At 41.6% G+C, this 14,392-nt stretch overlaps 1 protein-coding gene across 1 annotated transcript in view; it reads left to right on the top strand.

Moving 5' to 3' along the window:
* Positions 1-14,392, top strand: part of PPM1H (protein phosphatase, Mg2+/Mn2+ dependent 1H) — a 137,417-nt gene that overhangs the window by 91,581 nt on the left and 31,444 nt on the right. Inside the window, exon 5 of the mRNA XM_087765637.1 lies at positions 7,747-7,831. Within this exon, the coding sequence (XP_087621763.1) occupies positions 7,747-7,831 (85 nt within the window). The remainder of the gene's footprint in view (positions 1-7,746; positions 7,832-14,392) is intronic.

The following is a 14,392-nucleotide window of genomic DNA, read 5'->3' as shown; positions in this document are numbered from 1 at the left end:
AAAGTACACACAATTAATTACAGAGCATTTTAGTTTAGTTCATTGGCTTTTGGTTTAGTGCTAATGGAACCGGAGTGGACAATACTAGAAGTGTATAGGTAAACATATAAAGTCACCACTGGTTCAATTGCAAAAGTAACTTTCCTGATTAAACAAACAAATTGCATACAGATAGCCAGTGCCATCCCATTAATAATGGGGTGGGAGTACAAAAAAAAAAAAGTATAATTAGCCCTAGAAATGAAACACTGTTAATAAAGCCAACTGCTAATAATAAGCCAACTGCTAATAATAACTCTGTACTTAGATTGCATCAGACAAGCAATACACTTGAGGACCTAAACTAGAGCAGGGAATTCATGGGAGAGTCCCATGGGAATGGAGCTGCAGCCTGCCAAAGAGGCACTGAGAACTAGAAGTGTGGAGCTGCTGGGGTCAAAAATGACTGGGCAATGTGTCTTCTCAAGCTGTCTCCTCTGTGGACAACCTGCAAGCTCAGTATTATATTTAATTTAAAACTGTAGAGTGAGTAGTGATGCGTCAACAACTGAAGTAACTTAGTTACAGTGTTGGTGATGGCCAGGTTCTTCTCATCGTTGGATGCAATATATAGGGCAGAGGGAGGACGCCAGGAGTAGAAAATCCCTTTAACTGCTGCTGATTAAGTTGCTAGTTGAATATATGGGATGGAATGTGAGATCAGTTCTAAAAATTCAGATTTTTATTATTTTTGGTGGCAGTAAGGAAGATGCTGACTGGCTGAAGTGCTAGTTTAGATGAGAAGTAAGCCCTTCCGTGGAAATCTATGAATATTATTTTGCTTTGAGAAACAGCTTCTGCTTGCCCATTTGTGATCCTTTATTAAAAATAATACAATTCATTTAGTAAAAACAGACTACCAGAATAGTGGCTTTAGAGTATATCGGCAGCCTCATTTTGCACAGAGGCCTTCTCCACAGGAATCACTAAATAAGCATTAGAAATGTAAATATGAATGAGTCGGGTAACTGGAAACACCATAAAGCTCTACACATGCTTGCACAGGAACAGTTCACGTGCTTGTAGGTACCTCTGAAAGATGACTGTCGGGGTTTCTTGCAGGGACTGGATTTCATAATTTCTTTTCCTGGTTTGTTTCAAAGGCGGGAGGAGGTTCTTGTGTTGCCCCAGGAGAGGTGTAGCACGCTTGGCTCCGTGCTGGTGCGAGGATGTGAAAAGAGGCCCTTGAATAAAATTCCTGGGAATGCCTGGCATCAGTGTCCTGCCGGAGCAGGGCTGTACCTGGCGGTTGTGCTGCTGAGATGTTAACCTTCGGAGCAGCCAAGGTGGCTGGCAGCCTGCAAAAGGCCTTTAGCCAGAGCTTGGGAGGGTTCTTCATTGTTCTGCAGGAAATGCCGAAGCACACTCCTGTAGGAAATTACTTTAACGCTGCCTTTGTGCAGTACTTCACCAAGGCAAGTTCTCGCACCTTTTATTGGCTTGAGGGAGCTGAAGTTCCCCCAAGTGCTGAAGGAATGAACGCGTCAAGCAGCCTGCTTTAACCACAGCATACACGATGAGACTGCATTGTCACAGGAAGACCCACAGGCAGGGAGAGCGCGTTCCCGCTTCATGTTGGCTTTGTTTGGCTGAAAGAAAAATGATCCAGTGTTTTTATTCTGTCACAATATTTCTGTGGACAGCCTGATGTTTGTGCTGAAAAATATGAAGAAACCAGGGTGGCAGAACTGTTGGGTGGCAGTAGATGGAAGATGAGGACAGAGGCAATTTTCATTGGCTCTACCCCCTCGCCGGTTTGTTGCTTGTTTTCTTCTTGGTAGCGATGCCGAGTAGGAGTTGGGGCATTTTTGAAACATCTCTTGGGCATTACGAGTGGGAAACAGCCAGGGTTGTTTTCCCGCTGGTGTTGCTGAGGGTTGCTGCTTTCACCTCTGAGTTTTATGGTGATGGATATGTCATCGCTGGGACCTGTTTTAAGGCAGCTAAACATTATATAACGGTTTTTTTCACTCTCCCCAGCCTGCCTTAATTCATAAAATTAAGGAAATCATGTAAAGACTTTGCACTATAGTTCCATGATTATTGCCAGTGCAGTGAGGTGTTTGTTCACCTGGTTTCTAAAGAAACATTGAGAAATGAGTCTGCGTGGGACTAAGGGAGAGTAATTCAGTTCGTAGTAAGTGAAACCAAGGTGCCAGGGCTGAATGTATTAAAAGTCATCAGTAATCGTAATGGCTGTACGTTCCAGTACTTCATTTAGAGAGGAGAGAAACATTTTTTTTGAATTTTTTTATAATCACTTCTTCTTTCACTTCCTAGCAATTAAGAAAAGGTAAGTAGACAAAACTGGTTTGAAGCTCACCAGACATTAGCTTTGCTCTTCCTTGTCTTCTTTAAATATATGCATTTAGTTACCATAGTAAACAAGTACCCATCTAGACTGATTCCATAGTTCTAGGATTTACTTTTTTTTTACCTCAGCTATTTTGTGACACACCTAATTAAAATCTACTGCTCAGTTCCCCTTTGAATGTAATAAAACCCTGCCTTATTCTTTCTGTCAGTTTAATCCCTCTTTCTTTTCCATTGACACATTTCTAATACCTCTTCAGACAGGCCAGACACTTCTGCTTCATCTGTACCAAACCCACAATGCTTAACACCTTTTGACAAAATGGATACATCCTCCCTGTGGCTTGGAATTGATATGCGCTGTCAAAAAGGGTTTTCCAAACGGTCTCTCTTTGTCACCTTTACCAGATTTTTATCCTCTGTTGTAGAAAAGTGCAGTTTAATGTTGCGTTTCAAATCATTTTTGGCTGAAAAAGTGTGTAATGGAATCAGGGTGTCCCCTGAATACTCTTAACAGTAGGAGATGCCTCTTTGTTTTGAACACCAGAATCCCAATAGACCCATGACAGCAGTGAAATTACACTTTTGACCTTGTTCACTAAAGTGTTTCTTTCTCTGTATGATTAAATGAGAGTAACCAACAATAGCTTCCTCTAAAATGTATGACTTTCCCTCTGTTTGTTTCTCATAAGAAACTCAGAAAGGATGATGTGCAATTCTCAGCTGATTGTATTCTCCACAAAAGAAGAAAAAAAAAAAAAACAAACCCTGCTTGATTCAAGGAGAGGTGGCTGGTTTATCCATATTAAAAATGCAAAAGCAATTGATGTATTGATGTTTTCCTTAAGCCAGTGGTGTTGCTACAGCCTGAGTGTGAGAGCAGCAGTACAACACAGTGGCAGATTTTTACCCTTTTGTTGATTCATTCGCCACGTATTTTAAAAGGGGATATATACTAAAGCTCTAAATATTGTTTTAAAGTGTTGAATCTGAATATAGAAAATAATCATATACTTAAGGTTCTGTGTGAATGCTGAAATACTCAAAAGATCATTTAGCCGATCATCATGGACTTTGCAGTTATGTCAATCCAAAAGATAAATGCAGTCTTTTCTGTAGATTTACATGCAGCCTTTTAAGCTCCTGGCGTTTCTTTTCATTTGCGTGTGACTGAGTGGACATAGCCCGCTGCAGGATTTGCTGTGACTGCCAGTCCTGCCTTACGCACCAAGGCGCTGGCACGTCTCTTGCTCCACATTTAGTTGTTCAGGGCACAGCTTCCCTGGATCAGAAAATACTCAGTGAAGTGGTCAGAAGAGAGATACAAAATCAGATTTTTGTTTCTTCCATTTTAGGCTATTTCAGCTGTGTTTGGGGGACTTTTTTTCCCCCAATATATTCCTGTTTTCTGTGACTATTTACCAGCTCGGGGTTAGGGAGCATACTTTTGTTGTCGTGCAGAGCACGTATCTGTGAAATGCAAGGGCAAGTACGATCCTGTAGTTCACATGGGCGGGCAGTTAGGTAGCTGGGTTCAAAACAGGGGAGAGGACTCAGGGAAATCTATAGTTGGTTTTTAGAAGGGATCAAAATAAGTGACTTAATGGCCTCTGTGGCCTCAGGACTTACAAGCAGTTTCTCCTGTTTGTTTGCTTGCTGTGGATGCTGCTGCGTGGAGAGGGCTTCAGAGCCACAGAGCGTGGAGGGCAATGCACCGAGGAGGCTGCAGATCTGTGATGCCTGATTTCCTATCCGGCCAAAAAACCCTTTTTTTTAATTACTACTTCATTGGTGATATAAATTCATGATTGGTATGTGTCTGAAGCAACCTTGTCAGCAGAGAATATTTGGTTAGTGTTGACATACTCCTTCCCTGCAACCATGAATCATCCAGCTGCCTTTGGCAGGCTCGCCCTGTGGCTCTGCTATAATGTGTTTCACCAGTGTGGCTGAAATTAAAATGTCGCTATTAAACATGGCAGAATCAGATGCTCTCTGGGCACTGCATCTCTTCGAGTTCTTCTTGCTTCCTATGTAGCTGTTTCTGACAGTTTAATAGGACAGCTGCATTCTGGTATAAAATAATACATTCGTATTTCCACAGTGTGCAGGGAACTAAATGCTTTCAGAGCACTATTTCATTGTGTACTCGCATCGTTCATGCATGGCAGGAGCAGTAATGCTCACGTAACGCCATGTTGCTGCTTAGTCCATTAGGAGGCGTAAAGTCAAAATTAATTGTCCTGCAGGACTGTATAGAGTGGGTCTCTAAAAGCAGTTGCTGGGCTGTTGGCGGCTGCCTCGTCAACCAGGCTCCCTCCCCGTGAGCAGTTATTGACTTTGGGCTATTGAATTCAGGGCTCTGGAGGTTGCTTGGTGGGAAAAGCCTTCAGTCGGTGCTTGGCAGCTCTGTCACTGCGAGGTCACGGAAAGGGCAGTTCAGTCTCCAAACCCAATTAGGGCCTGATTCGGCACCTCTTCAATCACAGGGGAAAATCCCCCTGAGCAGGGTGGCTCCCAGGCCAGCCTTTTGCACCCAGCCTCTCCAGTGAGATGGCTGATGAATGTGTCTGGTTTTGTCACTTGGGCCGTCAGAAATACCCTTTGCTGTCATGAAACTGCTAAGCAGCTGGTGCGGAAAAGGTAAAGAGACTGGTAAGAGGATAATGAGCCCACCAGAGTTGAATTCAGACCAGTGACCTGTATATGTATGTCTACGTCCCTCCCATTACTCATATCTAGAGCCGTCTAATTCCTCGGATCAAATCATTTGACTCTTATGAGCAGCTGTAACTTTCAAGTTGAATAAAGTCCAACTGCTGAAAAAACATTAATGAAAAACATAAAACTGAGGCTCTGTTTTATCAGGTATCAACAGCATTGCTTTAATTCCTCCAAAGGATTGGGCTTTTTTTTGTGCTGGGTTGTGCTTTTCATCCCAGGTGGCTGCAATTTCTAGTGAAAATAAGTTGAGCCATGAAAGGTTGACCCACTCGCCTCTGAATTGCTTTTTATATGATGTGAGTCCCTCAGGGCCCAATTCTACCCATAGAAGTGAGAATGATAGCTATCAACGTATATAGGAAGTATGTCAGTGTGCACAAAGAAAAAGGTGAACCCCAGACTGGTCTGAGTGGTCTTTAAAATATGGGTTTCCTGTGAAATGGTGATAAAAGGGGAAGCAAAGGATAATTAAAAAATTAGCCTGATGCCCTAGCAGTTATACCAATGTGTGTTTTTATATTAGCTCTTTCAGACAAGCACAAGATCAGTAGATCCCTTATGACTCTCTTAAACTAGTGTGTAAAATTTGGTTAGTGTCTGATCAGCTCCTTTGATCAGTCTAGTCTAGACTGTTGCCAGAGTACTTACTCTGTACTAAACCCACAGTCCCCTTAAATGGAGGCCTACTCAAGTGAGTCAAATTACATATGAAAAGGTTATAAAAACTGTCCACTGTCTTTGAGTAAATGAGTCTGGTTCAAAGCTGAATACCTTAGCAATTGCAAAAATAAAAGCAAAGGTGTTGTTGCAGAAAAGAGGTGGTGGAGTTATTAAATCATTTTTAAATGACTGTCTCGGAAATTCAAAAGAAAAATTTTCAGCACACCTTTATTATTTTTAATTGGACCACCATTTTTGTAAGCCTGTAATGTATTCAGATCCCATAAAGGGGAAAAAAATGCCATCAAAAATTTTGCACAAATTTCTCTTAAAAAATTAATGAGTTACAACCACCATGTCTGTCTCATTTCAACACACAATATTGTTTTCAATTGTAGCAGTGGAGGGCCAGTGGGAGACTTCAGTATGTAGCTTGCAGTCTTGCCACCTCTGATTTCTACATAGGATTATTTGCAAGGGAGTGCTGGAAGCCTAGGAGCAGTAAATTTGTTATCTGTCAAAGCAGAGCTGTTTTCTCCTCATCACTAGAGCCTTTTCCCACCTGTCCCATTGTAGCACCATCCTCTACCTGTCTGTTCTTTGCCACGTGAATCTCAGAAATGTGAACAGTTCCTTTCCTCTTCGATAATGCTCCTTCCTTTTGCATACTAGCAATAGTAGATGATCATTCGGAGACAATTTTAGTCCAATATCATATCCAGAAGACTTGGAAAGTTATCCAGTGCCAGTAATTTTACAAAGTTGGTTGTACCTGGGCTGGTTTTCTCAAGATGCCTGTGTTTTGAATTTAGAGGTTAAGTTTTCAGTCTTCGTGTGCCTTCCATATTTGTTGGTGGTATTGCGGTGCCATCAGAATACCTGGCATGGAAGCAATGCCAGGGAATTGATCAAATTATCAAGAGAAGCAAGCTAGTATGTAAATATCACATTAACAGGATGAAGAGATCACAGAAAGGAGACCATTTGAAACATATAGAAACTGGAATCCAAGTGACAGGTGCTTGTGTTATCTACACCAAGTTCTGTGTGAGTTCAAGAGGAGAGCTGATGCACTGCTACTATCCAAACACTGAATTAACCTATTGATGGTTGAGAAACCGCTCCAAAACAGGCATTAAAATCTTTGGGATGATACATAGTTCATCTGGCTCTTCGAAAGCACCAAGCATTACTGTAGTTACAGAGCTGTGTAAATAATGGAAAGATAAAAGAACGCAATTCTGTGAGTGAATACGTGACCACAGAATGTGGTAGGAGTACTGCGTAAATTCTTCCCCCTTGTGACTGTGTTTCAGACAGTGGCATTGCACCAGGGAAGAATCAGACCGTATTTTGCATGCAGCATAGCAGATTGTTAAGAGGCAACAGGCAGGTGTTTGAGAGAATTTTCTCTCTGCCGTTTGCAGAAGTGTATGTGAAATATCCTGGCTGATCTGTAGTCATTCCATTAACTGTCATCTTTTGGCAGGTAACTAGTTAAATTTGTGTTAAACAGGATTTGCTTTGCCATTTCCATTTGCTGTTGGAGTAGAAATGTTCTGACATGACATATGACCAATCAATAATTGCAAACTGGTTGCATGAGTCATTTGAAACCAGTAGCTTAGACAGTGTCAGCCACAACTGGGATTAAAACCTGCAAAGAGTTGTTCTACAATCAGTGATTCTGCAGCATCTCCTCTGGGTGTCTGTGTTTCACTTAATAAGGATGCCCTGTAGACATCAACTGAAATAACTCTTGCCTTTGTTGCTTGGATGTTTTTGTGAGCTCTGAAATGAACTTGGCATATACAAATATACTTTATCCAGCCTAAAGGATGCAGGGCAGGAATTATTATCGTGTTCTGCTGACAACTTCAGTAGAAAAGAAATGGCTTTATTTTACTGTGATTCTGAAGAGAATAAGAGTGTGACTGTACCCTGCGGTTTTCTGGGTATTTTTTACTTTTTTTTTTTTCCTGTACTGATGATGTTTTATTACTATTACAGGGCTATAATAATACGAAACGGTGAAGTCATTCCAATGTCTTCAGAATTCACGCCAGAGACTGAACGCCAGCGACTGCAGTATCTGGTAAGAGACCTGAGGAGCAAATCAGGTGCTGCTGCTGACGAGCATTGCCTGGTAATATCTAAGGTTCAGACACATGCCACTGAGTTACTGTGGCTCAGTGAAGGACCACGTCTGCTGAACGCCGGTGACTGACCATGTATATGTCTTTTAGCCATCAGCAAATGTGGAGAGAAGCCTGGTGGTGCAAATCCCGATGAAAGGAGTCTTATCTCTTCTGTGAAGGCCATCGATTAGCATGGCTGTGCTTGTGTACCTTGTTCAGCTGCAGACCTTCAGCAGCTCAGTGGTGTTGGATAATGAGAGCTCAGACATAGAGCTAACAAGCCACAGAGGTATTTCAATCCATCCCAGCGTTTACTGTGTGACAGTATAAAATACCACAGACTGCTCTTTGTGTGCATGTGAACAATATCGCAGGGTTTTGTTCGTTTGCTCTAATAGTATACCAATAGTATCTCAATCAGGGAAAAGATATCCAACTTAAAGGTGATCTCAGTAAGTATTAGTAGCTGCAGGATAGGATGGGTGAAGAAAGACTAGTTTTATTTAGTGTAGCAGCACCCATAAAGCTGGGACAGGGTGACTAGCTGAGGAGATGTGGGATGCTTTATACATCAAGTTGTGTTGACTGCCCAGGAAACGTAAGTCAAAATGCATAGTGTTATTTTTTGCGCAAACAATCCTGGTACTTTTTAAGTCTTTCCTTAATGTTCAGATTGGTTGGCTGAAATTGGTTGGCTGTTTGTCAAAACTTCATTCCTAATGTGGCCGAGAGATTTCTCTTGTGCTTTTTCTGCTTTTTCCTCTTAGAAATTTAAGCTTAAGCCAAGGCAGGCTCACTGTCAGCTTTGCCTGACGTGAGGTGGACAGGCCAAGGCTAGTGGCGTTCCCTGTTCTTTAGGTGTCTCTTATCTTCAGCCTGGCCCAAACACTGTGGTTTGAAATTAGGCAAAATGCTGGTGGTTGAAGGCGGGGGTGGAAGGTTTTAAGAAAAATTGTAAATGTTTTCACAGTTGTCACGTTTGATTTTTTTTTTAGTCATGTTCACCAGCTTGAAGCTGAAAATTTCAGAGGAAATACTGCTTTGGGAGTATTCATATTCAGAGAACCAAATGGAAAAGAGGCCTAATAAATATTTACAGTTCGGTTACATTGAAAATAATTTGTTTGCCTTTAAAATAAAAGGTATCTCTAGTATCTAGGGAGTCTGCTACTTCTGTAGGAAATACAAGATAAAGCATTGCCTACAAGGGATTTTTTCTCTTTTGATGTCCTTTCTGGCTTATATTTGAAAACAGCAGCTGATTTGAAAAGCATTTCTGCTGTTTCCTTTGGAAAATTCCTTTACCTTTGTTTGTTTATTTTAATTCTATATGTAGCAAATATTCTAGGGCTATGGGTATCATGTTCAAAGAAAATACATGCAAGACAGCAAGAGCATGAAACAAAATTAGAGATAATTTCAAACATAACATTCTGTAAGTAACATTTTTACTCTAGTGTTTAAAAAAAAAAAAAAGACAACTCCAAATTTCATACAAGGTTGACATATACATTACCCTCCAAAGGTTGCATCTGTCTTGCTGATGAGAACCCAAATAATTCTCCTTACTCACCTTGGCTGTCCGCAGGTTCTGCTATCAGTCTATTGCACTATCCACATTCTCTTCTGCTGTTCTTATCTGAAAGTTAATTACTTTGGATTTATTTTCTTACATGCAGTTAAAGCTGAGTTTCTTTGTTTCAAACATGTTGCACTGCTCTTCCTGCACAATAGGAAGAAAATCACTTAATCATTTTAGCATTAATGTTTTACTTGGGAAATGCAGAGATACTGTTTACTGTGGAGAAGTTACTGCACAGGCAAAGGGAGGGTATGGATTTACAGCCTGCAGGCTCCTGAGCATTGGCTCCCTGTGCAGTAGACACTTAGCACAGTCAGGGCGAAGCAGCTTTCCTCTGCCTTTAGTGCCTGTTGATTGCTTCAGCCACGCAGGATGTTGGGTTAAGTTAACTGGCATCTTGGATTCATGTTCTCCTGTCTGGGCCCTAATTTCCATATGCGAAGAAATCTGTGGGATAATGAGCTGTTCAGGTCATGTGAGCATGTCTGTATGAAGTCCTCTAGCCTAGTCTTAGGCAAAACTGTGCTTCAGCTAGTACTGGTTGAGTAACTGAGAGAGGGGGAAAACAAATGTTTTCCCTATCCAGCTCCCATTTTAGTGCAGGTTTATTGCCATGTGTCCGAGAATGGCCTTGGGCATAGGCCTCTGGCATGGCAACTTCAAAAGAACAAGGTGACTATCTAGTCATTCTGGCTTTTGAGCAGCTCTGGGTATGGTCATCCCTCCATCTACACCTGCACCCCCATTAGCGTACAGCTGCAGATTTCAGGCAGGCCGTATGGCAGAGGCAGACTTCTGTGGCAGGGGACTTGCGAGAGTATTGCAGTGGGCAATCAATCCTTCAGTCAGAGAGCACTTCTGAAGATGTAAGGCACGAAAGCCTTGCACCAGTGTTCCTTTGGTCCTTCAGCTTCTTTAGAGGTTCAGTGCACCATACTGCTTCCCTTCCACTGGTGGGCAATCATGAGCCTCCTTTTCCTTTGAATTTTTGTGTATGTCTTCTTTTTCGCACTGTGGCAGGAGAGCTCACGTAGCACCTACTCCAGGAAAGTGCTGGCTTCCCATATCGGTGTATCTTGAGGGAGAACAAAATCCAGTATTGACTGGGAACTGCTCTGGTACGTTCAGCAGTTGTGCAGGCAATGACTGCCCGAGGCAATTTTCCTTTCATCTTCTGAGGAGACTATTAATTTCAGTCATGATAGTCTAAATTGCAACAGCAAATGGATAGATTTTGTTACTTATTCCCTTGGAAAACGTGTTTAAAATGAACGATGAATGAGTGTATTGCAGATGGGTGTATTTCTATTAGTTATCGAAGTTGCACTTTGAAGATGTCATGTGAGGTCAGTATGGTGTTACTGCATACTGTGTTCATGCGTGTAGCCAGGCAGTGCCCCGAAAGTTCACAGCTCAGACCAAAGATGGTGTGCTGCTGCTACCAGGGCAGGCTTTACTACTGGTAGAGTCTGGGTGACCATCAGTGGCAGTGAGCTGTGGATGCTCTTTGTGTTTGGCACCATTCAAACGAAGGTTCATGAGCCCAGACAGGCGTGGGTTCAAAGAGGACCTATTCTTATTTCATTGTTCAGGTGAAGATTAAGTGATACTAACTTATCTGCTGAAGGATGCTTGGGGAACCCAAGCCTGAAGAGAAAATGAACCTAGATCTCCTAAATATCAATTCAGTGCTTCAATTACAAGTCAGATGTGTCTTAATTGTCTTACAGTTTGTGGCTCCCTGCATCACCCAGTGTAGGATTGCTTTGGCCATCTGACAAATTGCACAATGCTGTGGTAAGAGAGATGTGTGGTTTTATGGAAAGGGTCCTGGCCTTTCATAAGAGGAGACACCAATTCATGGATGGATTTGGCTTCTAAGTCCCTCTTTTCTTCTACTACCACCTCCTTTAGTTTTAATCTCTGCTTGGCTTAAACACGTCCATATGATAACGGCTGAGTAATTTGCAAAACTTCTGGATGCGTTGCGCTGTGCGTGCTGTTGTGAGCGGTAGTTCCATGTAGTAGAATATCCTATTGGAGAAAATGGCACAATATAAGAGGAGAAAGTTGTAAGATATAGCTGGTGTAGGGGGAAACAGCAATTCTGAAAATAACACATAATACAGTGAAACCACTAGTGCTGGTGATGTCCCAGAGCAGTGCGTACTGGAGGAGCTGGAAAACACATCAGCAGGCCTTATCAGGGTAAGATAAGATACATGCAGTGTTCCCTGCCACCTAATTAACTGGCACGCTACTAGTGTGTAAGTCTAGGTTTATCTTAATTTCATGTTTGCTTTGCTGATCACCAGGAAACACAGCAGGAAGTAAATGGCCTTTTGAAAGAAACGTGACTAATATTTCCTTGAGCAGACTCCATTTTAAACATCTAATGTTGAATGTAATGCATCCAGCCACAAAATACACCATAAAATGGCACAGTACCAAAACCACATGATGCAGACTATGCCAGATTTATGCCAAAAAACTGTAATAGCTTCTGAAAGAAAAATGATGGAAAATATTCCAGTTCCATAACACAGAATTACAGCGCTGTCTGAACATACCTTGTAAGGATATAGAAAGTGTTTGATAGTCACTCTTTTTATTAAATTTTAAGTTCTCTGAATGGTGTTTCTGATCTGAGGTCCTTGCAAATCGAGACTAAACAAATGAAAAAATGGAAAATATGGTGCCTCATCACAGATGAAATTCTGCTAGTCAGTTCACTTACCGTTTTTGTTTCTCGTTTGATCACTTGAGGGGGTTTCATGGTGTCTGCTTGTATATCTACTTGAAAGATCTGTAGATTTTTAAAACGTTGCTTTTTATTTATTTTCTGGTTCTGCTGCGCAGCACAGTTTGATTGGGGTGGAGAGGGAGAAGAGTCTTGTCTCATAGTAAATGGAGAACAGTTCTCAACAAACCTGACTGGAAGTCCCAGCTGAGTTTTATAGTAGAACATTCTTCTCCCTGTAGAATTACCAGTGGAGCATCAAAAAAAACTGTTAAAAAGGGTAAAAAATATAGAAAATTTAAAATAAAAAAAAAAGCCCAACAAAGATCTCCATTTCTTCACATAAGAATTCAGGTCACAGGCACCAGAAGCTTCCAAATTGCTCTTTTCCCTCTGTTCTACTGACGCCAAAAATATTAGAATCAAGTTAAGATCCCTGGATTGTAAATCAAGCATTGAGGCTTGGCTGCGGAAGAGAAATCTTATTTGAACATTAGCAGTCCACTGGTAACTCTGCCAGCTTTATTAATCTTATTTCACTTGTGACCTCAGACTTTCCATCTGAGTAAATCTTTATGAAATGCCGTCTCTCCCAATCGCTTTACCTTTTCAGTAAAGGAAATTCTTGTTTTCAAGAGGAAAAATGCTAAAAGCCTGTAACTTCTTTCTTCTGGACCTGTGATCCAGCCTAATAAGTACTCTCATAATCTAAAGGTTAAATAACTTCACTTTGTCAGCTATGAGTTTTTTTGCTTTAAATAAGGCTTCTTGTTTTGTAGGCAGGCGACAGTAGTCTTTAGCTAGAAGTGATTTGTAATGATTTAATCAAGATAGGCTGTGCATTTTTAAAAGTGAACTGAATTGCACTTTCAAAGCAGACTGACTTCATTGTTTACAATATCATAGACTAGAAAGAATTAAAAAATACCCACAAAAACCCAGTGCTCTGCTGTCAAATGTGTAGCAATACATCAAATAAATCATTAGGAATGTTCCATCATATTTGCAAGTGGAATGAAAATAAATAAAAATAAAAAGTTTACATGTACTTTTAAGTAAAGAATCCAGAGTTCTAGAACTATGGAAAGCCTCATCTGGACTAATACTGATAGACCTCTCAAAAGTCACTAGTGCTTCTCAACCATTTCTGTAATGAGGAACAGTGATCCAATTAGAGGGTCCTTGAAAACAATATTTGGGTGGAGGAGGGGACCTTGGCTAACTGTAGACTGCAGGAAAAAATGTAATTCCCTTAACTGTACACAGAAAGAGAATTTGATGGAACTCCCGTTTCAGTAAGGGATCACAATGTCAATATCACATTTGCGTGCTTGAAAGCCGCCTCTTGAAAGCAGAATCCAATCTTGTCGGCTACACACAGCAATCTCCCTCAGCCCCGTTTCAGCTGAGCTCGAGGTGTTCTCTGGAAGGATGTCTGGCGACAGGAACGGGGACAAGCTGATGGAAGGTTAGCGCTGTGATGTGCTGAGCCTGATCCAACTCCTATTAAATTGAGTGGGAGCAGGCTCGGCCCTTAAATGCAGGAAATATTTTATTGTGAACTGTCTGCATGATAGCTGCCAGGTAGATCAATAAGGGCTTCCACTGCTTCCTGCCGCTCACCTTTGATGAGCGCTAGATTTATGACAAACCCACAAACTAAAGCCAGCTCATCTGGTCTGCCCTGATGGCAGCTGCTGCTGGAGATAAGACAGACTTTATTGCCTTAACTGTCTGGATAAGGAAAAAGAGTTATCTGCAGAAGGGTTAAGAAACGCAACTTTTTTCAGTTCCCTAGCCAATTTGACTGCGTCTTCAGAAGAGCTCGCTCACAATGTGGCTTTGGGGAGGGAGGGGAAAAGGCTTGTTTATGCAAATATTAAAGAAAAATGAGTGAGGTTTAAGGATTAACCTATCATGTCAGGTGATCTGTGAATAAATCCAAACCAAAAATCTTGTGGTGGACAAAGAGCCTCGTGATGCTCTCGAGTACAGTCAGCTCTGGAGCACGTGAGCCTCAGGCACGGCTCTAGCAAAGAGGCATCCCAGCCTCTGCAGGGCAGCAACAGTAGAAAGGGCAGCAGCAGCAGTACTTGAATGGTAACACCGTCAAAAACATTAGTTGCGGTTGTGACACAAAACTGCTGCTGCTCTTCTTGAAGGCTATTCTGTACAAAGGAAGTAGGTTTTAGAAAA

This window comes from Nipponia nippon, unplaced genomic scaffold, assembly GCF_047370975.1.
Source record: "Nipponia nippon isolate SJK-2023a ecotype South Korea unplaced genomic scaffold, ASM4737097v1 scaffold_3, whole genome shotgun sequence".
Lineage (NCBI taxonomy): Eukaryota > Metazoa > Chordata > Aves > Pelecaniformes > Threskiornithidae > Nipponia > Nipponia nippon.
The sequence above is the reverse complement of the archived record's forward strand: the minus strand, read 5'-3'. Positions and strand labels throughout refer to the sequence as shown.